Source organism: Polypterus senegalus, chromosome 3 (assembly GCF_016835505.1).
Source record: "Polypterus senegalus isolate Bchr_013 chromosome 3, ASM1683550v1, whole genome shotgun sequence".
NCBI classification, from domain to species: domain Eukaryota; kingdom Metazoa; phylum Chordata; class Cladistia; order Polypteriformes; family Polypteridae; genus Polypterus; species Polypterus senegalus.
The window spans coordinates 41,788,558-41,812,493 of NC_053156.1; the positions used below are offsets into that span (position 1 = coordinate 41,788,558).

The 23,936-nt window shown below is 38.7% G+C and overlaps 1 protein-coding gene across 1 annotated transcript; it reads right to left on the reverse strand.

Annotated features, from left to right (window-relative positions):
- Positions 1-23,936, reverse strand: LOC120525077 (C-type lectin domain family 10 member A-like). Its single transcript, XM_039747053.1, has 11 exons — positions 23,836-23,936; positions 23,455-23,536; positions 23,082-23,204; positions 18,325-18,396; positions 18,145-18,228; positions 12,122-12,232; positions 9,810-9,908; positions 9,582-9,730; positions 5,475-5,584; positions 2,159-2,211; positions 1-1,172 (listed from the first exon to the last, which is right to left on the reverse strand). Exons 2-11 carry the CDS (start codon positions 23,519-23,521, stop codon positions 1,159-1,161), a joined length of 882 nt encoding a protein of 293 aa, XP_039602987.1. The 5' UTR covers positions 23,522-23,536; positions 23,836-23,936; the 3' UTR covers positions 1-1,158.

A 23,936-nucleotide genomic window follows, 5' to 3' on the forward strand; every position in this document is an offset into this window, starting at 1 on the left:
TGGGTGAACACCTGCAAATTGCAGTTTAATGTACAAAAGTGTTACATGTAGGGAAAAGGAACATCAATTATACACACAAGATGGGAGACACTGTCTGCAAGAAGCAACATATGAAAACGATTTAGGGGTTTATGTTGACACAACTTTTTCATTGACTAAGCTATGTACAGTAATGATTAAAAAGGCAAATAAAATGTTGGTTATATCATAAGAACTGTTGAATTTAAGTTAAGGGATATTATGCTCAAACTATATAATGCACTAGTAAGACTGCATCTGGAGTACTGTGTGCAGGTCTGGTCACCACAGCACAAGAAAGACATAACAGCACTGGAAGCTGTGCAGAGGAGAGCAAACAGGTACATACAAGGAACGGTTAAACCTGATTAGTCTGGAGAAGAGGAGACTGTGTGGGGACCTAATCCATACATTTATAATCCTCAAAGGCACTGATAAAGTGGATACAACATCATTCTTTCAGCTTATGGGTGAATCACATATTTGAGGACATCAGTGGAAATTAATGGGAAATGCATTTAAGATCTGAGAAACACTTCCTTAGGCAAAGAGTTGTGGGACACTGGAATAAACTATCAAGTTGTGTACTTATGATCCCCAGTGCTTGCCTGCTGAATCTTTTAAATCTTTCCAAGACAGGACATATGTTAGGATCCATCAAAGATATATGACTGAAACCCACCTGAAGGCAGTCCCTTTTGATGCCAAAGCCAGTAAGTGTTGGGAGGAGGATTTGGTGGCTGACCATGTCAAAGGCAGAGAAGAAATCTGGCAGGATGAGGACATATACCCTTAATACTGTCCTCTAATATTTTTACTGTATCACATGACAAAATGTTGCTAGATCTTCATTTTGTGAGATTTTTTTTATTGCATTATTCTGCTGACATATTATTATCACTGATGCTGGTAGCCCAACACATTATAAAATGTAGCAACACTCCCTTGCTCATTCATGTGAGGTTTATTAGAGGTCATCTCCTTTCTTGGCTGCCTTCAAAGCCACTCCAATCTTCCATGTCTCTTTCCAAGTGGCTCCAATGATTTTTTCTCTGCCACATTCACTGCCTGCACATTCATGATGTTGACTTCCTCTCACAACACTCACTTGTGGTCAGATGGAACAACTCCTTGAGTCGATCAAAGCCAGGAACCTTCTCAAGACAGCAGGTGACCAAGTACCCATGCCAAAGGATTTAAGCAGAGGAGAAAGGCTCATAAGTGCTGCTGTTGAAGTGCTTAATCATCTCTCTCTCAACTATCCGTGAGACATGCATACAACCCTTCTGCATGGGACCCTTTAATAGGTATTTTTTCAGGATGACCCCCTTTTTTCTGACATTGTCTCTTTGCCAGGTCCATGGGGTCCACCACCATTTTATGTTAAAATAATACTGGTTAATGGTAATTTGTTTCTTTATACTTTGTTAAAATAAGAATAATTATTTCAAGATTAAAAAGAACAGCTTTTGAAACAACAGCATTATATAAGGTAATTCACAAAGCAAGATCAAAATAGCATCCAGCTCCTAGACTCCATTACAAAAAATTTTAAAGATAAATATTGCAAATTGAAAATGATCTTCTCAACCAGCACACCGAGAAAAGATGAGCATGTCATGCAAAGATTAGTATGCATAAAATATTCCCAGAAATAAAAAAGAAAATAACATAAGAGAGTATATCCAAAGAGCTCCAGCCCGATGTGTAAGTAGCAGGAGCATAGGTTTGTTTGATATCTAGTCCTAAAGCCCAGATCTACCATTTTTATTCTTAGTGTTGTAAAGCTATTATTAAACCAAGATGAATCCTGGTAATAACTTGCAAAGGTTGGTGACTCTAAGTAGCATGCAAGTTGGTTGGAGGTTTGGTTTTTGCATTAGTCCTCATTTTGCCTCAAAAGTTTGCATTGGATTAAATGAATTCAACACTGAATGAATAATACATTGAGAACATATTATGTCTACTGTATATCCCAAATTTAAGTGCTCTTTTTTTATATTTTTTGTTTTAATCAGGAGCCATTTCTTTTGTAACTAAGACTAATTCCCAGCCTTCTTCTCACAAGTGAAATAGTACAGTCTGTTGCAGTGATCATCATTCCATTGTCCATTCCACACTTGTGACACACAGTCCTCACCTCCAAGCAGACGGTGTCCTTTCCAGTTGTCTGGTTGTCCTTCATCCCACAATCTGTACCCCAAGAGAGAACATAACAAGGTAAAGAGTCTAAATCAGACTGAAGATAATGTAATATTTTCAGAATGAATAAATAATCAAAGTTCAAATGAATGCTTCCGGGGTGAAGAAGAGGACTTTTTACCTGACCCGGAAGTAATACAAGATCACATGGACTGGGGATTGAGAACACTTCCGGGTCAGGGAATATAAAAGGACTATGGGAGCTCCCAGACGGTGAGCTGAGCTGGGTGTAAGGGTGGCAACGCGTCTGGGAGTGGAGGATTGGCTTATTGTTTGTATTATTGTGATTATATGAGTATAGTGGAGGAGTGGGTGCTTTGTGCACTGTGGGGATTTAATAAAGTCAAGTATTGGACTTTTACCTGGGGTTTGGAGTCGTGGACAGGGTTCAAGGGAGCGAGAGCGCCCCCTATCTGTCACAATATATATATATACTCAGCAAAAAAAGAAACATCCCTTTTTCAGGACTGTGTATTTCAAAAATAATGTTTTAAAAATCCAAATAACTTTACAGATCATTGTAAAGAGTTTAAACAATGTTTTCCATGCATGTTCAATTAACCATAATCAATTAATTAACATGCACCTGTGGAATGGTCGTTAAAACCTTAACAGCTTACAGAAAGTAGACATTTAAGGTCACAGTTCTAAAAACGCAGGACACTAAAGAGACTTGTCAACCGACTGTGAAAAACACCCAAAGAAAGATGCCCAGGGTCCCTGCTCATCTGCGTGAACGTGCATTAGGCATGCTGCAGGGAGGCATGAGGACTGCTGATGTGGCTGGGGCAATAAATTGCCATGTCCGCACTGTGAGACGCCTAAGACAGCGCTACAGGGAGACAGGAAGGACAGCTGATCATCCTCGCAGTGGAAGACCACGTGTAACAACACCTGCACAGGATCGGTACATCCGAATATCACACCTGCGTGACAGGTACAGGATGGCCACAACAACTGCCCAAGTCACACCAGGATCACACAATCCCTCCATCAGTGCTCAGACTGTCCGCAATAGGCTGAGAGAGGCTGGACTGAGGGCTTGTAGGCCTGTTGTAAGGCAGGTCCTTACCAGACATCACCAGCAACAACGCCGCCTATGGGCACAAACCCACCTTCGCTGGACCAGACAGGAGTGGCAAAAAGTGCTCTTCACTGATGAGTCACGGTTTTGTCTCACCAGGGGTGATGGACGGATTCGTGTTTATTGTCGAAGGAATTGAGCACGTCTGGAACCTATTGGATCGCAGGGTGTGGGCTAGGGCCATTCCCCCCAGAAATGTCCAGGAACTTGCAGGTGACTTGGTGGAAGAGTGGGGTAACATCTCACAGCAAGAACTGACAAATCTGGTCCAGTCCATGAGGAGGAGATGCACTGCAGTACTTCAAGCAGCTGGTGGCCACACCAGATACTGACTGGTACTTTTGATTTTGAGCCTCCCTTCATTCAGGGACACATTGTGAAACATTTTTAGTTTATGTCTTATGGTGTTGACTCTTTTAGTGTTCATACAAATATTTACACATTAAGTTTACTGAAAGTAAAAACAGTTGAAAGTCAGAGGACGTTTCTTTTTTTCTTTATATATATGGCGAGTTTGCCATTCCCAATTAGGCAGTGATGTTACCTTACTTTAGACATTCATTTAGACATGTAGTGAGTTGTTGGGTACTGTGCAGCCTCATCTGTGGTCCTTCTGGAGTGGTGTCAGTGCCGTTTGGTGGATTGACTGTTTTTGGGTGTACTGAAGACTGAAAATGACATCTGCTGTGGTTCTTCTTTAACAAACTAGCTTACCAGCAGTTCTTTTCATCTCCTATTTCCTTCTGTGTGACAGCACACTATTTAGTTAAAATTTTACAGTTAATCTTTTTGCAAACATAGCTGCAAACATTCATTTCAGCCTCACATTGACTGTGATGGTATCATAACTGAGAGCGACAGACACCATATACTGTATGTTATATGAGCTGGAACAGTGGCACTGACCTGAAAGCAGGAGACAGAGCTGGATGTGGCAGAGTTAAAGATGCTAAGACTTGCACTAGGTGTGAATAGGATGGATAGGATTAGAAATGGGTACATTAGAGGGTCAGCTCAGGTTGGAAGATTAGGAGACAAAGTCAGAGAGGCGAAATTGCATTGGTTTGGACATGTGTAGAGGAGAGATGCTGTGTATATTGGGGGAAGGATGCTAAGGACAGAGCTGCCAGGGAAGAGGAGAAGAGGAAGGCCTAAGCAAAGGTTTATGGATGTGGTGAGAGAGGACATGCAGGTGATGGGTATGACAGAGCAAGATGTAGAGGACAGAAAGAAATGGAAGAAGATGATCCACTGTGGCAACCTCTAATGGGAGCAGCCAAAAGAAGAAGAAGATGATTAATAGTACATCAATTAGTGAGTCAAAAATGATTATTTTATGAAATTGTACTAAAAGATACCATATTTTGAATTTTAAATTTTGACTGATTGATTTATAGTTTATATTTACAGAATGAACAGCGTCATATCAAGGATCTAGATAATTGTTATTAAATTATCAGAATTTTCATGTGATAATGTCCCCTTCACGATCGGCTCCTGCTTTGGGATCATTGCAGCCTAAACACAACTCTCTATCCTAGAACTCTCAATTTGGCTTAGCGGGTCTGGAACTGGAGGGTACAACATTAGCCTAGAGCAGCAAAAGTGCATACAGTATTTAACCAATTTAAATATTATGCTATTAACTGAAGATGTTACCTTATTTCCTTTCTTTTTTCTAAATAATAAAGTCAAAAAGCATCTAATACAATGAAATCTAATTATACAAAAAATGGAATTCCCTACCTACTTGTGCATTCAAACCACACAGTGTTTCAGCAGTTAGTGTTGTTGTCTAACACCTGCTGAAGCATGGATTAAAACTCAAGAATGCTACTTTGCGGTGAGCTTTTTGTAAATTACGTTTGTTGTTTCCAGTTTTTCTCATTTCCGAAAGGCGTACATCTGAGGTTAGTTTGTGCCCATAAATGAGCCCACTCCAAGTGAGTATACAGTTGTGCATAAAAGAATCTTGTCATGGATTTTTGACCATTCATGAGGTGCCTCTTGTTTTGCACAAAGCTTCCTTCACACCACTAGCACAATATCTTGGAAAATGATAGAAGCAAAGACTTCTTAATAAAGCATATCTATAAGCAAAATATCATGGTACACCTTAGCAGTTCATGCCAGTTTAACAAACTATGATTTTAAAAAAGGGATGCCTTACTTGAAGTTAGTTTGGTAGTCGGTGCCATCCACCCACTTCCAATTATCTTTGTCTGTTTCAGCTAGGCCCATCCAGAAGGCACCCATTAAGTTGTTCTGCTTGATGAAATCCTGAAAAAATAAAACAAACAAACAAAATCTCTTATTGATTATCATAACTGTGTTCACATCAATGACTCTGTCAGGAGCACAGCTGAGTAAAGGATGGGGATAACATTAAATCTTTCTTGGAAAAAAAATGAGTAATATGTTAAATAGGACTGATGGTCTTTAATTTCATCTTGAATGGCAATGACTGCTGGAATTGACTCAGAAACTATACTAATGATTTTCATTTGTTTAAGAACTACTGGTAAAATCCCATTGAGTTCTAATGGTAGGACTGGGTTTCTCTTTTTAGTCTTTATTTTTAGTTGTTTCTGTTATTTTCCAGAGCTCCCTTGTTTGCCATCTACCTGCCTTTTCTTTTTCTTTTCTTTTCTTTGTAAAATTATGATTTTTTCCCTGTCCCTTTCTTCAGAATTACTTGCTTAGAGCTGTCAGGTTTTCAATTAGGCTTTTTTCAATTACCAAATAATCCTACGCAGGGCACCTGCTGCCTTAAACACATTGCTGTGGCATTAGCTCTAAGTAGCTCTGCTCTGTGATTTTCTTTGTAAGCTTTGTAGGTCTCTGAATATTTAGATGTTCGGTTCTTCTGCCTTTTTAATTTTTGTATCGTTTATTGGATTTTTGGAGTAATAGTTTTGGCTCTCATTCTTGTCTATTAAATTCCACTTATTTGCTAGCTCTTCGTTTTAAAAAAAATTTGTACTCAGCAACTTTTATTTTTTGTTACTGTTTTATATTTCAAATGTGTATTTTGGAAATAAGTGCTTGCAATTGGAGTTCTTCTTTTTAAATGTAATTAATAAATTCATTTGAATAATTAAAGCTTTAGGCTGAGGAAGTTCGACTGTTTTTGGCCTTTCCTATTTGGATTAAATCATAACATTGAGTGCCAGAATTTAATTTCACCTTTCCATTTTTAAGTTTTTTGCATAAATCTAAGACTTTCCATTTGTTGTAAAAAATGACATAATTAGTTCAAATGCTGTACTTCTGTTTTTATATTTTATTTGAAGGATTATTTTTTGGTCTTACTTTTGTTAATGACACTTAGAGAATGTGTGTGGCCTGGACTGGTAAGAAAAATAAGCAGATGACAGAACTGAGCAGAAGCTGGCAAAATAAAAATGTCAAAATACAAGAAACAAAAGCAAAATGCAAAGCAAATGTCTAAAGGTTTCTCAGAAGTGCCTTTTAGCTTTCATTAATCTATAAAAACAATGCAAAATTTTATAAAAATTGTTAATCATAACAAGTTAGAGCCTATAAAATATTAAATACCAAGAAAAAACATAAATATTATAAAATAACAAGAAAATTACAAAAATGAATAACAAAAATACACAAACTTAACAATATAAAAGAGACACAGAAATGTATATGATGGCACCAGGAGAAAAGAGAAAGTAGGTATGCCAAGTCTAAATCCAAAATCAGTCCTATCTTTCATCGAAGCTAAAATGTTAAACAAAAACCCTGGGCAGAAAAACAAAGTTCAGAGGTCTGTTATTTAAGGTCAAAAATGAAGCAAAGCACACACACTATCAACACTCTGGATCAATAAGTGAGTGAGGCTGACCTTTATACAGTTAATCTGATGACATCACAGGTTGAGACCTCTGGTCATCCCTGGTCATGGCATTAGAAGAGATGCAAAATATTTACAGATCTTGTAAAATGTGTTTGAAATGAGAAAGAAACATTATTAACTGTTATGATTAGTTACAGTTAATAATACAAGTATTTAACTCACAATACCAAGGACTATATGTTGTGTTAATTATGCTGCAAAGAGCTATATGATTTATTACTTCTATATGATTTGTTCCTCATTTATGCAGAAAAATATAAGCTTGTACACAGAAGTAAGGAACTAACTTGCTTGCTTTTATACGAAACTGCTGACTTCTTGATAATAGCAGAACACCCTGTGGTATTACGAAATCAGCTGTGACCGGTTTCTGAATTCTTGCTTAAACTATTTTGAGCATATTGCTAATGATTTGGATGTGTAGCTAATTCCTCCCGGCTGTTTTGCAAAGACATTGCATAACTAAGCACAATAAGGTATTGATCACTAAAGCTTGCTATAAGTCCTGCTTTGAACATGTAAACAGATCTAGTATAAAAGAGAGAAACTCCCTGCTCACCAAGAATGAAAAAGCTTCTTTCAATCCAACGGTCTCCTGTCGTTCCTGACCCTCACTGTCCACAGAAACTACTGAAACTAAATAAAAACCCCACCACAAATGGATTCAGCAACTGCAAAACCTATTCTTGCATGCATAAATACCCAAATAAAATTTAACAAAAAGAGAATAAAATCAAACAAAACCAATTCAGAACAGTATGTGTCTCCACCTCCCTTGTTTTGTGCAGCATTTGGTATTGTTGTGAAATATGAGAATAATGCTTTATTTTTACAGTAAGCATTTCAAAATTAATCACTTGTTATATAAAATTAAAAAATAAAAGAAAATGATCTACAAATTTCAGAATATACTTAGAACCCAGTCATTTATTCAACATCTCCAAACTTGTTTAATCCAATTCAAGGTCATGTGCATTAAGGGAGTATCTGGGTAGCATTGGGTGCTCGTGTGGAGGCAAGGCTGGATGTGGCACAAGCCCATCAAAGGACCCAATCAAGTTCACACTCACAATCATGTAGGACCAATTAATAAATGCCAAACAGTGTACCTCACTGATCTGTTAGATGTTCGGAGAAACACATGTGGATACATCAAGAAAATGCAAATTCTACACAGACAATGAATAAGCAAAGTATATGATATGATTTTGCCTTTATTATACGGTTTAATTTTTTTTCAAATGAACTGTGATAAACTAAAGAAGACAATTGACAATTTACAAAGGTAACTTACGAGATCCTTGAAGGCAATTTACTGAACTATATCTGCATTCATCCTTTCTTGCTGTCTAAGTAATTTATGGTTGTCTTAGTTTAAAATAATCAGATAATTTTAAACTTAAAAGTAAAAGACTGGGGTACAGCAAGAGATTCCACAGATAAGTACAAGGATCGAAAGTTTTGGGAAGAGCCAACCATCACCATGACAGCTAGCCAATTAATGAGTGTAATATTAAGAGGTATGGAAGACAACTTGGATTTTTGACAGAAAGAACAGATGCATCTAGGTTTTTCTAAGGGACCAAGGTGTAACAGCCTTTGGGTTAAATCCAGAGACACTTTGAAAGTATCTCATTGTCTACAACATTCTTGCAGAACAAGGTAAACTTAGATCTAGATTATAAGGTCGTTGTTCATGCTGTAGTTTGTTTGCAAGTTTCTTACTGTGTGTGTGAAGTTTAGGATGTGAGATTAGAGCTCCACTCATACCATAAGAATAATAATAATTATTATTACTATTCCTGGGTTCGCTTCCTGTTTTCTCCCTGTGTGGAGTTTGCATGTTCTTCCCGTGTCTGCATGGGTTTCCTCCCACAGTCCAAAGACATGCAGGTTAGGTGCATTGGTGATCCTAAATTGTCCCTAGTGTGTGCTTGGTTTGTGGGTGTGTGTGTGTGTCCTGTGGTGGGCTGGCGCCCTGCCCGGGATTTGTTCCTGCCTTGCGCCCTGTTTTGGCTGGGATTGGCTCCAGCAGTCCCCCGTGACCCTGTGTTAGAATATTGCGGGTTGGAAAATAACTGACTGACTAATTATTATTATTGTGCTGAATAATTGTTGCTTTAAAGCACCAAGATTCTGATTCCACCAGCCACTATCTTTGTGAAGTTTGCATGCTTTCCTCATATTTTTGTCGGTTTTCTTCTACTATTAAATTGTTCAACTGTTAATTTTTTATCCCATGTTTTCCATTACATGGAGTCTCGGAGATAGAGATTATACTGGCATTATTAGTATTGGAAATTGCCCAAGATGTGCCAGTCATAACAAGTCCAACCATGCAATGACTGTACATTGACTGAACCAACTTCTGTTTTAATGCCAAATAAATCAATTCCTTCTCATACTTACATTTTCTCTTTTATTGTTGATCACTACAAGGTCAGACTGCATATCAAAGCAAAAGGCCCGAGAGTCATTCCAACTCTTTTGAATCAAGGAGACATAATAACAGCTCTTCTGGAATTTCTGCCAGTTTAGGGGGCAGTCAGCAGTGGGCTCTGAAAAACAGTTTAAATATTATCTTAACCCAGATAAAAAAGTAAAATGTAAGGTGCTGGCTGATTAGGGTTGTCTCACCTGCGCTTCCTTCACGGCTCCCTTCTTTCCTACTTAGGATCTTGATTTCGGTGGTCAAGACATCCAGTGAGGATCGGACTTGTTTCAAATGTTCAAATACTGGAGGTGAAAGGTTAAAATTCAATTTCATTTAATGTGACATTAAAGCGGAAGGCAAAAATTCTGAAAATATCCGGTCTGCTGTTATCTGAAATGGCCTGCCATATTCCTTGAATAAATAAAAATGCTAAGGTGCCAATGAAATCAATTTGACAGCTTTTTTGCTTAATTACGTAAAAAAAAAAAATAGACAGTATAAATGTTAAGTCCAGAAATTATGCACATTTAGCACAGTATGCTGATTATTTATGAAACAAAAATAAACTTACTGTACTTGTTCAAATAGATTATATATATATTAATAATCATAGATTTCCTGGTAAATTTTCAATTATTTTTGCCATGTTTGCATTATTATTGCATTATTTTTTTTGCCTGTTTTGGGAAAATTATAGCCTTACCTTCAAATTCTCACCCTTGGTGACTAGAGATCCATGACCCTCAGTCAGAACTTCCTAATGAGCTCAAATCATTAAATAATGCCTACACTTGTTTATTTATCTTTTATCTGTGCAACATCATAATTGATGTCTTCATGTATTGTACCTGTACAACAATACTCCCTATGCAAAAAGAATTATGTAAAGTGAGCGTAATTTACTTCATTGACAGTTGATGCTTTCTTTCATGTAGATGGTTTGAGGAACTCTCTTAATAGTAATTCATTTTGTTTATTGTTTCCATCTGGAACGCATCTTTCTAATTTGTAAGTGTTAGTTTTAAAAGTGCCTTGCCAGGCAATAACCACTGTCATCACTACACTCCTCCACCATCTTTCTTCTTCTTCCTCCTTTGGCCTCTTCAATGTTTTTGTCTTTTGCCAAGATTAATCAGGACTGTTCTCTATGCCTCTAAGACTGTGACTCTGTCTGACATTGTCTTTGTGCTATAACCAACCCCTCAAAAGTAGAATTTCTTCAGGGATGCTGCTAAATGGAGTTTTGGGTTTCCCCGCTTCCATTGTCAACTGGCCATAATTCATCAGTCAGTTAGTGGACAGACATTGTTAGGATTTATTCACATTAATCAGTTTGGAACTCCTTTGTTTCACTGAGTGTTTATACGTAAAGTAATCTACTGCATATCTGTATATGTTGTCACATGAATGTGTTTCGGGGACAGCTGAAGGGCGACTGTAAGTCTGCTCCAAATCAGGGTTAGGCTCTGTTGCCTTTCCATCTCCTCCCTTTAGAGGACAGAAGGTTGTTTCCTGTTCCACCTCATACACCTTCCTGGACCGGCCCCTTCCTGCCTAGATCCCATATAGAACCCTGGCACACTGCATCGTGTCAGTCTGACCTTGGGCTCCCATCTAGAGAGACATTTAATCACTGTTTATCATGATTTTCTTTATTTGTAATTATATGTGCCCCAACCCTTTATGCCTTGTCTTGGTCTTTCTTACAATGCATGCATTACTTAAATAATAATTTATAAAGTATGTCATTGTTTTTTCTCTTGTGAACTTGTTACATCACATCATCAATTCAAAAATGTTGGCGCGATACACATGCTGAGCAGGTTAGAGATAATAAAAGTACTAAAATTTGAAAGTCTCAAAAACAATTATAGCAAAGATCGCAATAGCGCAAACAAACGGAAATTATTACTGGGTTAAATAACGGAACAACAAAAAGAGATTGAATATATGGACATAGGTGATATGATAGAAGTTTGTAGTTATTGTTCAGCTTTAAACTTTAGCCCCCTAGTAACTAAATAAATAACTGAACTGAATTAGGGCAGCATGGTGGCGCAATTGTAGTGCTGCTACCTCACAGTTAGGAGACCTGGGTACACTTCCTTGTTCTCCCATGTCTATGTGGGTTTCCCCCAGGTGCTCCGGTTTCCTCCCACAGTCCAAAGACATGCAGGTTAGGTGCATTGGCGATTCTAAATTGTCCCTAGTGTGTACTTGGTGTGGGTGTGTGTGTGTCCTGCAGAGAGCTAGCACCCTGCCCGGGATTTGTTCCTGCTTTGAGCCCTGTGCTGGCTGGGATTGGCTCCAGCAGACCCCCGTGACCTGTGTTAGGATATAATGGGTTGAAAAATGAGACTGACTGAACTGAATTAAATTAATGTTTGCTGAGCTCTCTCATGTTCTGTTACCTCAGATCACCATTACAGACATCAATAAGCAATTTTTACTTCTAAAAGTATAAGTGATTTACTTAATATTTAACAAAACTATTAGTATTGGTAACTAGATTTACCCTTTTCTTCTAAGGCTTGCAATTCAGTATGAAGTTTCATGTAGTGGTCTTTCTCTTCAGTGCTAGAGTTTCTCACCAGCAGCTCAAATGTTTCAAATTTCTGCCTAAAATCTAATGTTATAAGGAGAAACAAAAATATCTTGTTTAGAAATATGTATAAAGACACTTTTCACACAGAAACATTTGAATTATGGAATTCAAGGAAAGACTATGCAAAGACCAGCCTTTTCAACCCAGGCCTCATATTGAATGTTGATTTGCCTCACCTAAGCAGAAATTACCAGTCATTTTTATTATGTGACACACAGTACGTAAAATACATTTAAACATTTAAAACATAAAGTCAACTGAGACACAAACTAAATTTTGAATATTTTTAACTTTACATCTTAATGATCACATCATGTTTAACAGATTTCTCTCTGTTAATTTAATGAGCTTGCTATTTCCAGTTCATGATCACAAGAGGCCACAGCCTGTCTCAGCAGCATTGGGTAGGACCCACTCCAGGAACAAGTCCATCATGGGACAAGTCCATCACAGACGTAAGCGAATAATTTAGGTGTAACAGTAGTTACGCATTTTTGTTTGCAATGCATATTGAAATACAGACAGTCCCCGGGTTACGTACTAGATGGGGACTGTAGGTTTGTACTTAAGTTGAATTTGTATGTAAGTCGGAACAGGTACATTATTTTAATAAATGCTATTGTTGACCAACTGTAACCAAGTGCTCTGCCAATGAATGATGGAGTTTCACCTCTCTGTGACCTTTTTAATATTTCTACTTTATTTTAAATAGTGATGATTTTTCTCTTCTTTACTGTATCACCGGCACTTCCATCAGATTTGTGTTTCAGAGACATTCTTGAAGGGTGAAGACAAACGATTAAGATGAGCTCTTCTGCACAGCACTGTACACGCTATCACAGCAGGATGGCACCCGTCGTCAAAATGTCTGATGTACTGACAAGAGACAACTTCCTGCTATGTGCGTAACAGCACAAGCAGGCTTGCTATTGAGAATGAATAGGGGAGGCGAGGGGCGGTTCATCACCAGCCCACCTCATAGTCACCTCCACTAGAGTATGCTGCCTGCAGTGTCTGCTAACCGAGAACGAAGATGGTGCGGCCATACGCGGGTAGTGAATCGCCCGCCACCGACCCCATTCAACAGGCAGCCATCCGAGGCACACTACAATGTTACCCCCAAGCTGCTCCATTCAGCCTCAATGGCCTCCATTCAGCCACAACCGGGTCACTGCTTGCAGCATTACCACACATGGCTGCCCTGTTTGTACTCAGTGGCCGATTAATGAAACCGCTTGCCACCGGGAGCCACCCGAGGGACACTACTCTGCACCAGCAGCGAAATCGCCCCCCTCCAGCCTCCGTCCAGCCACCGCACGCAGCGTCCCCAGGCAGAAGAAGACGGAGCAGCAGTTACTGAGGAGCATGCATCACAGCTGTGGCCCCGTTCGTATAGTCGTAGGTTGGATGTCCGTAACCTGGGGACTACCTGCATAGCATTTGTTTTTCTAATGTCATGAAGAAAATGTCATGCTTAAATGGCCAAGTAAACAAGCAGAATGTTCCAGAGGGATGGTTCAAAAAGCTGGCTTTGATATATTGTTCTTTCAGACTTTCATAACAAAAGAAGAGCTGGATTTAAGAGATATTGAAGAACATAGATATAATAGAGAAAGACTTTTATTTTACACTGATGTTAAAACACCTCGTGTCTTTTTGTCAATCAGAGTATGATATGTAAGCATTAATTCAGCAGTGTTATGCAAATTTAATTGTCCATAAATATAACCACCTACCTGTAGTTTTTGACTTTTCTGACCATGTTGTAACAGACTGCTGTGATGAATGCTCCCTCTTCAGCATGGTTTTGCAAGAGTAAATAAATGACACATATGGACAAGCTTTCTCGTGCCTGATTAGTGACTCAAAAAGGTTTTTATCAAACTTGTCCTGGTACAAGATAAGGTTCTTTTTTTAATTCATATGTTGATTTCTACCACACGGGACACCCTTGCTCACTCACACAATTCAGAGTAGTTAATCAACCTGATCCACAATTATTTTATAATTGAGAGATAATCATAAAGCATATAACATGAATCATGCTGATGAAATATTATTAACCTCATCGTGTCATTGTGTTGCCCAGATTTAACTTTATGTATGTAGAATTTTAAATATTCAAATTTTGCTGTATTTTGGGAATATCAAATTAGCATATACAGTATATGCATAGTTTATCTCCCGACTTTATTTCAAACCCAAAAGAGGGATGGAAGAAGTTGGAAAAACTTCAGCTCATGCTAACATTGCAGACTTGGCAGTGGCTCTACACAACAGAGAAATCTCACCTCTGGCCACCTGACTCAGGAGTCCAACGAAGCCTGGCAAGGTGTGCATGAGCATGATGAAAAGACAAAAGCCAGTTTTATCTATTAGGTTCAGAAATATGTGGTGTTGTATCATTTGTAACCTGAGATCCATTTTCTACAGGTTTAGTAGGACTAAAGGTCATATCACATTGAGTGACTTTTCCAGCAATTTTCATTCGTAGCCATTATATAAGTTTAGTGAAATGGAGGTGTGTTCTCATGAAATCAGTCCTGTACTCTAACATGCCCAGATTGTCACTCTAACTAGCCCACAACTTACCCCAACAAAATCAATTTTTGATATTGTTGGGTGGCTCTGTGTACATGAGAGCTGACAGCCAATCAATGCTCATCCAGAAGTACAATGCATAGAATGCAGTAAAGAGGAATAAAGAACATTCATGTTTTGGACCTCCAAAACAAAAGAGAAACTTATCTGTCTCATGTCTTGTGTTTTATGTACCATGATAGAATCGATAAAAGAAAAATAAGGGCAGAGACTGTGACTGAACTTGCTGTAACTGTTACCCCTTCGTACAGTGGCAGCTCTGTCATTCAGCACATGATTGTCTATCACAAAAATAACCAAGCAGTCAGTAAATTAGACACACACAGTGTTTATCTGTCATTTAAACTGACATGTTCTGCAGTGACAAGATCAGCGACTGCAGTTAGTAAAGACTAAAACACCTGTAAAGTGACATCGGCTTAAGTTAGCAGACAATGCCACTGCCTTTGCAGAAGTTGCATCACTAGATGCATTTGGCCTTTTGCTGAGAAGCTGTGGGCTTCACTGCTCAGCTAATAAGCCAAACCTTTCACCAAAAATATTTAATGCGGCATTGTGATTTTTTGCTAGGTGAGGCATGCTTGGGTTTATGGGAGGAAGATTTTTCATCCCTCTCTACAACTGATACCTTTAAATATTTTGTATTGTATTCAAGAAGAATGCTCAATTTCTGAGCAATACTGGCCTATGAAAAGATTACTGAGTTGCTAACTAACTTTATTACTTGATTATTATTACTATTCCTTTTATTCCATCTGTTACCTTTCTACATAATTTACACATAGAATGTTTATAGCAAGACCCGGGTTCGCTTCCCGGATCCTCCCTGCGTGGAGTTTGCATGTTCTCCCTGTGTCTGTGTGGATTTCCTCCGGGTACTTCGGTTTCCTCCCACAGTCCAAAGACATGCAGGTTAGGTGCATTGGCAATCCTAAATTGTTCCTAGTGTGTGCTTAGTGTATGAGTGTGTGTATGTGTGTGTGTGCCCTGCAGTGGGCTGGTGCCCTGCCTTGGGTTTGTTTCCTGCCTTGCACCCTGTGTTGGCTGGGATTGGATCCTGCAGACCTCCATGACCCTGTAGTTAGGATATAATGGGTTGGATAATGGATGGATGGATGTTTATAGCATAACATCTTATATATAAATGTCTATGCGTGGAAATGTGTGTTTCTGTCTGCCCTGGAAGTGAGAAGTGGAGTCGGGGTAAAGGCTCCACCACTGAGGAAACAGAAAACTAAATGTCTACGCATGGAAGTGTGTGTGTGTGTCTGTCTGTCTGGCCCGGAATTGAGAGGCTACTACAGCATGAAGCTCAGAGAGCTAGCAAGGTGGCCCCAAGTTAACGAGTCGGAAGAAGAAAGCGATTCTGTTGCCAAAGTAAAACCACAGAGAAAAGAGAGAAACTCTTACACGAGCAAGACAAGCACATCGGCAAAATGGTATCCCTTTTACTTTTCCTCCCACCGCTAATACACGAGGCAAGCACGTCAGCAAAGTGAAACCTAGGAGAGAGCTGCCCAGAGTAGTTCTTTTCAATTACTTGACATCTATCTCTACATTTCAATTTTTTTTCAGACGATTTCAATAGTTTCTAGTACCCCGGGCTTTTTGCAGCATGGGCTTACACAGCTAGTGACAGTATAATAATATTTAATATAAATCAGGGTCATGGGGGTTTCAGCCTAGCATATCAGAATTGAATAAAATGAGCCAAACTTGGAAATGGCTCCAGAACATGCACATGACCACATTCACATTCCATTGGGACCAATTTGGCATTGCCAGTTAATCTATCCAATACACCTTTGGGGGTATAGAAGGAAATCACAGTCCTCAGAGAAAAAAAACACATCAACACAGGGAGATGTTTTGATACCACATGGACAATGAGTGGGTATAGGATTTAAATCCACTGGACACTGAATCAATGTAGTAACAACAATAAGCACCATGCCACAGCAAGGTTGTCATAACTTTTATATAATGCAGTCTATATCCATTTTAATATTTCTGATCTATACACATGCATCTATATATTTGTAAGGAATTGCTTCTCTGGAATCAAATGCACTAAGGGCAAATTAAAGGTAATTGAGAGGATCAAATATGGGCCACTTGGATAGAGAAAACATTTGCATTAGTAATAGTAGGGCATGTCTGCATACCTGATGGGAGGCAGACATGGAGTTAAAAGTCAAGTCAGGTCAAGTGGGTTTTGTCGTCATAGCATCTGTATGCATACCTTGGTACATTAGACAGTGGTATAAACGTACATTTGCCAGTTTTTAGACAATAACTATGACAACAAAACAATACAGGAGGAGTGGGTAATTTTACATAAGTAAGTGTAGAATCCTTCTATATAAAAGCGGTCGGGATTGTCCTTCCATCCCGTGAGCGCTACGCAGACGCAGAGTTTCACACACGCCCTGTCCATTTTGCAATGCACGATGGGATTCGTAGTTTCGTTTTTCCAGGTAAAAGATGATTTTCTACTCCAGACTGTGCGATATCTTCTTCTTCTTTCTTACTATATAAAAGTGGTCGGGATTGTCCTTCCGTCCCGTGAGTAGAAAGCATAGCGGTATTCCGCTTATCACAGACTTACTACTTGCAGCTTGCGGTACGAACGACATGATGTGAGCAGAGTTCTGGTGCTCCCATAGTTCCCTTGCTTTTGTGCGTGAAGTGCTAGAAAAATAGACAAAATTATGTCTCTGGAAATAATTAATGTTGATGGAGTACAAATGCCTCACCGCGTAGTAAATATCAGGGGGTCAAAGGGCGACCTCAATATAGAAAAAAAGTTTAAATTTCATCACAAAAATAACAGAAACTACGAGTATTAAAGTAATACCGCTCAAATGCAATATAACCAAATTAATGAGTTTGTTTAAAATATCAAATCAAATTGATATACATATTGAATTGCCTTAAGAAGTGGTCAACTTCAAAGTCAGTTGCCTTAAAAGCCGGGTCAGCCTAGTACGGGGTGACTGTGTTGCCGAGCCAATTGAGATTTGTAAGACACTTCTCTCTTTTATGCTTGAGCAAATTCTTTGATATCATCATAGTCTTTTGAATTCAAAGTCATTTTTTTGGAGAAAAAATTTTAAAGCTACAAAGAATGTCCAGTTTTTTTCTGTAGAGTTTGCCAGTGGGAGCTGTAAATGAGATGGCTAGTTATTGTGGTGCACCCTCAATATCCCTGAGAAAGGCTCACCCAACAGAAAGGTGCTCGCTTACACTTGACAGTGAAAGCGCCAAAAACAGAATGCTAAATCCAATTTCTGCCAATATATTGAGTAAACACGTAATTGCTGAAATCTTACCATTCTCCTTTGAAGTTTGCTGGTGGGATATGAGTTTAGCAAATTCTTCCTTTTCTTGTAATCCATTTCTGTTTGCAGCCATGTCTGCAGACACAAATTGTCATAATTTGGGATTTTAGACAAGAAAGCAGGTTTGACAACTTCTTTTTTTAATGATTTATTTGGAAACTTGTGACTGACTTGAGGTTAATGAGATGTTCAGGGTCCTGACATACTCTTGGGTTGTCTTCAGTTCACGGCTCATCCACAGGGCTGCAAAGAAAATAAAAGGCAAAATTGAAATGCTGGTGTGAGAAACAGAAAAAAAACAATAAAAAAAAAAGGACCGGTACTGATTACCACATAATAATATGATGAATGCAGATCGGTACTTAGTTAATTTCTCTCTTTAATGTTAAGTGTCCAAAGAGGGCAGCTGCATATGAAGGATCTAAGTAAAGCAGACTAGCTGTCTGCCTATTAGACTAAGACTGGAGTGGAGGATGCCATTATCTGTCTGCTCCACAAGGCTTATTCTTAACTGGACTGAGCTGGCAGTACTTTGAGGATTGTGCTTTTTGATTTCTCCAGTGCCTTCATTGCCATCTGACCATCCCTGTTAAAAGGTAAGCTCAGAGATATGCTGGTGGACAAGCCTTTAGTGTCCTGGATGATGGAGTATCTGTCAGGCAGACTGTATTTTTGTTAAACATAAGGACTGTATTTCTGATACATATGTGGGCAACATTGCAACATCACAAGGGACAGGCCTGTCTTCTTTTCTCTTTACTCTGTACACGTCTGACTATAAATATAACACTCCAGGGGCCTCATGCATAAACGGTGCATACGCACAGAAATGTTGTGTAAGAACGTTTCCACGTTCAAATCGCGATGTATAAAACCTACACTTGGCGTAAAGCCACGCACTTTTCCACGGTACCTCATTCCCTGTCGTACGCAAGTTCTCCACTCGGTTTTGCAGACTGGCGGCACCCAGCGTCAAAGCAGTGCTACTGTTCCTGTGTGGTTACTCCTTATTTTCCTGACGCGACTTTATAACTACACTGAAACTAACCGCATATTGTTAATTAGTGTAATACATCTGATTGTAATTAACTTGTAACAATATAATGGTCCAGGGAATAACCATAGTATTCCAAATACCATAACTGTTTTAGCATTGTTACTCTCACTGCACCATCTTCTTCTTCTTCTTTTTCTTCTTTCAGCTGCTCCCTTTAAGGGTTGCCACAGTGGATCATCTTTTTCCATATTACTCTCACTGCACCACTCAGAGTATTTATATCACTGTATCTGAGTGGGGAATCACAGCACCAGCTGATTGGAAAGAGAAATATCAGTATACAGCATCAAGCCAATGCTGCCTCATCCACGGCAAAACATTTCAAAGCCTTTCCTGTACGGACCTCACGGTTCAGAAACAGTTTCATCCCAAGAACTTTAAACGCACTCAATCAATTGCTCCTTGTAGAACTGTTTGTACTTATAAGTACAATTACCCCACTGTAAACTTGCACTACAGTTATAATATCACACAACCTGCGTTACTTTATAAAGCGCGTATTTACATATGATGACGGTATCATTTGTAAGATGAAATGCAGCAAACTACAATATGTTGATTATATTATACAGATAAAACTTTAACTTCATTTAAATAATCCATCCATCCATTTTCCAACCCGCTGAATCTGAACACAGGGTCACGGGGGTCTGCTGGAGCCAATCCCAGCCAACACAGGGCACAAGGCAGGAACCAATCCCGGGCAGGGTGCCAACATTTAAATAATCTGTATTGTTAATAATTAAATATATGAGGACACGGTGCCGCAGCGCTAGCAAGTTCACGTATTGTTCCTGCCTTGCACTGTATATTTGCTGAGGCTGGTGCGACACTGGAAGGATAGATGGATAGAATAATTAAAAACATACTATGAAGATAATTCAATGTTACTTAAAAGTTTTGAAGAATCATCATTGTAAGCGTACATATGGCTTAATGTCTATTACAGAGCTGATTGTGTGGCGATTGGGTATTTGGGGAAAGAAAAGTAAGGACAGGAATTGCAGGTTAGTACGTTTGAAAGAGACAGTACTGCTACAATAAATTATTTCATCATAGGTCGCGCATGGCACAGCAGCATCTTGTGTGAGACATGAACAATCACTGTGCCATTGTGTTTCCATGTTTAATAACATGCTTTCATTCCAATCATCATGAAAATAATACCAATACATTGGTGGAAACCAGGCACCGCTCATCACCAGGCCAATACCATCCCTACAGTGAAGCATGGTGGTGGCAGCATCATGCTGTGGGGATGTTTTCAGCGGCAGGAACTGGGAGACTAGTCAGGATAAAGGGAAAGATGACTGCAGCAATGTACAGAGACATCCTGGATGAAAACCTGCTCCAGAGCGCTCTTGACCTCAGACTGGGGCGACGGTTCATCTTTCAGCAGGACAATGACCCTAAGCAAACAGCCAAGATATCAAAGGAGTGGCTTCAGGACAACTCTGTGAATGTCCTTGAGTGGCCCAGCCAGAGCCCAGACTTGACTCCGATTGAACATCTCTGGAGAGATCTTAAAATGGCTGTGCACCGACGCTTCCCATCCAACCTGATGGAGCTTGAGAGGTGCTGCAAAGAGGAATGGGCGAAACTGGCCAAGGATAGGTGTGCCAAGCTTGTGGCATCATATTCAAAAAGACGTGAGGCTGTAACTGCTGCCAAAGGTGCATCGACAAAGTATTGAGCAAAGGCTGTGAATACATGCGCTTTTTGAATTGTTTTATTTTTAATAAATTTCTAAATTAAAAATCTCAAGTAAACTTTTTTCATGTTGTCATTATGGGGTGTTGTGTGTAGAATTCTGAGGAATAAAATGAATTTAATACATTTTGGAATAAAGGCTGTAACATAACAAAATGTGAAAAAAGTGATGCACTGTGAATACTTTCCGGATGCACTGTAGTATATGTGTACCAAATTTCAGGTCAGTAGGTCAAACAGTCTCTGAACTACAGGTAATTTAAAATCCTGGACAGACAAATGGACAGCCATGGTAGCGTATTATATAAGAATATGTATCCGTGGAACAGTGATTTATGTTTATACACTACTGCAGCATACAAATGTTCCTCTGAGACATTAAAATCAATTGCATTTTACATTTTCAACTATTACTTTGTTTAGAAAGGAAACTCTCATTACTAAATTAATTTATAATAACAAATTAATTAAATTCTACCTTTAAAACCCATCTCAAACATGTAATCTATTTATTGAGGCTTGTGTTTTCATTGGAATGCCTTTAGTGGTAAATTAAAGGTATTGTAAATATTAATCACTTTGGACAAAAGTTTGAAGGCATATCTTAGATATAGCCAAAAAGACGAACATGAATGTGATCAGTCCACTGGGTTGATGAAGACAGATTTAAAATGGGCATAGGAAGGAGTAGTGGTTAGAATTAGAAACTGTTTCTTATATTCCCACCTGGAAGCGGACCCTTGACCACAACCTGACTTCACAGACTGGTGCAGCCCTGAACTCACAACAGCTTCACTTTATTAGACCTAAATGGATGTAGCACTACCAATTTACTATAACAAGTCACATGCAATAGTTGCTTGAGAAAACCATCTTAACCAAGTCAGGTTTCTCTCAGACCTAACTGTTATGTTACAGCCAGAGTTCAGTCCCTGGCCTGTGTGCAGTTTTTTTCTTGTTGGTTTGGCATTGTATTTCACACAGTTTCTGTTACTATCTAATATTTATGTTCTGTGTCCTTACGTGTTCTTGTATTCCTTGTGTTTTGTGGGTGGAACCCTAAGAGGCATGGCCACGTAAATATCATCTGCTTAAGAAAGTCCACAACATTTACTGCATATGTGAGGCTGGGAAATTAGCAATTCAGTGGATTATGTCACACTGGTGTCAGGACAAAAGTCTCCTCTGGAATGTCAACAAGACAAAAAAGCTGATTACAGAGTTTGGGAGAAAACAGAAGAAGCACTCTCAGTATTATCAGCACCCAGATGGAGAAGGTGCTTGTCTTCAGACACGTTGGTGTAAACACAGAGAGGACACAGTGGACCTAATATGGTCCATCACATTGACACATTGGTTCACAATCATGTTTACCACACCTGATGCATGAGGGATTTTTGGCTGCTCTTCGTGATACAAAAACAATTCTACAAATCCACCATTGACGGTATCCTCACAGGAAGTATCAGGCCTGGTTTGGAAACATCATGCAGCAGGGCCACAAGGGATTACATGGAGATTTACAGTCATCTGAAAGCATCACTTGGTATACACTTTCTAACTTCCACTATGCCAAGTGATGTTGGACCAGGAAAACAAAAATTTTCAGAGATATCAGCCATTCCAATTGCAAAAATGGCCACTTCTCTGTCCTGTGGTGCCTGAAGACCAGTTCAGAGAGACTGTGGAGCAACTTTTGCCCACAGTACATTTGCATCCCAGACAAGGATGGTGTCTAGAGCTACATGATTCTCTATCATCAGTTCTCTCATTTGCCATGTGTATTCTTATATTAATGAAATAATTAATTTATGTATTATACATTTTTACATTATTAATAAAATACATACAACTCCTATCTTTGTACAGTATATGTTAATATGTATTATTATAGTTTTTATATATAGTAGTTGTATATTTATTTATTGCATTTTTATATTCTTGGAGTCGAGCACCTAAGAATTTTACAACATACTCTATTGGACATACTGTGTATAACTTTGATTTGATTTGATGTGTATCACAACATCTTATTAGCCTCGGTACATTATATGAATATGGACAGTGACAAGTCCACTACAATACATTTTTCTTTCAAGCTATAGACTACCACATAGAAAAAAAAATTATTGAATATATAATAAACAAAAGAGGGACTCACAGTGATGCACCAAAGTGACAGCAATAATTCCAGTGAGAAGGACACAGAAACCCATAAAAAGCCAATGGCCTTTAATCCCTCTTCTAGATTCTGTCTTGAAAAATCTCCTGCTTGGTATCCATGCTGAAAAAACAATTGATTCAAATTTCATGTCCACACTTTAATTAACATTTAGAAGATTCTGTTTTCTTTAGGCTTCCTTCCTTTAGCATGATCAGTATGAATAAATTCAGGTTGATTTACATGTGGCAAATAATGCAGATAAGATTGTCCCGTCATCTTGAATCCATTTAATTTACAGTTTAGTGAAGTGTGGGCAATTCATAAAGCAATTTTTTATGTCTCACAATATAAAAAGGAATTAAACATATACCTTTAGTTTTGAAAACTCTTTCGTCTTCAACATCCAGTGGAAACTGTTCATGATGCTCTTGATCCATATTATGACAGGATTCCTAAAACAATTTTTTGTAGAAATAAGGAATTAATCAAATATGCCCCCCACTCTCTCATTTTTGATTAACCCAACTGATATAATGAGAATCTTTTCTATTTTTGTTGGTAATATCGGTTATTATTTAAGGTGCTATATAAAATGTAGACGGGTTGTCCTTCGAGGTTTGCAGTTTTCTTATACCAGCACACACATGATGGCCACAAAACCATCACTGTGCCCCTACTTGGTCTTCTATGTTACAGCATATTATTTTCAATAATCATTCCCCCAGAAATAAAAAGAAAAGACCAGCCAGACCTGTGGTGTCCTCTCGTGAAGGATGGGAAAGTCGTGAGTGTCTGGCTGTAAAGAACAGACAGTCTTTTTTAATTCAGCTGGCAAAGTTCCTCTTTTTCCTG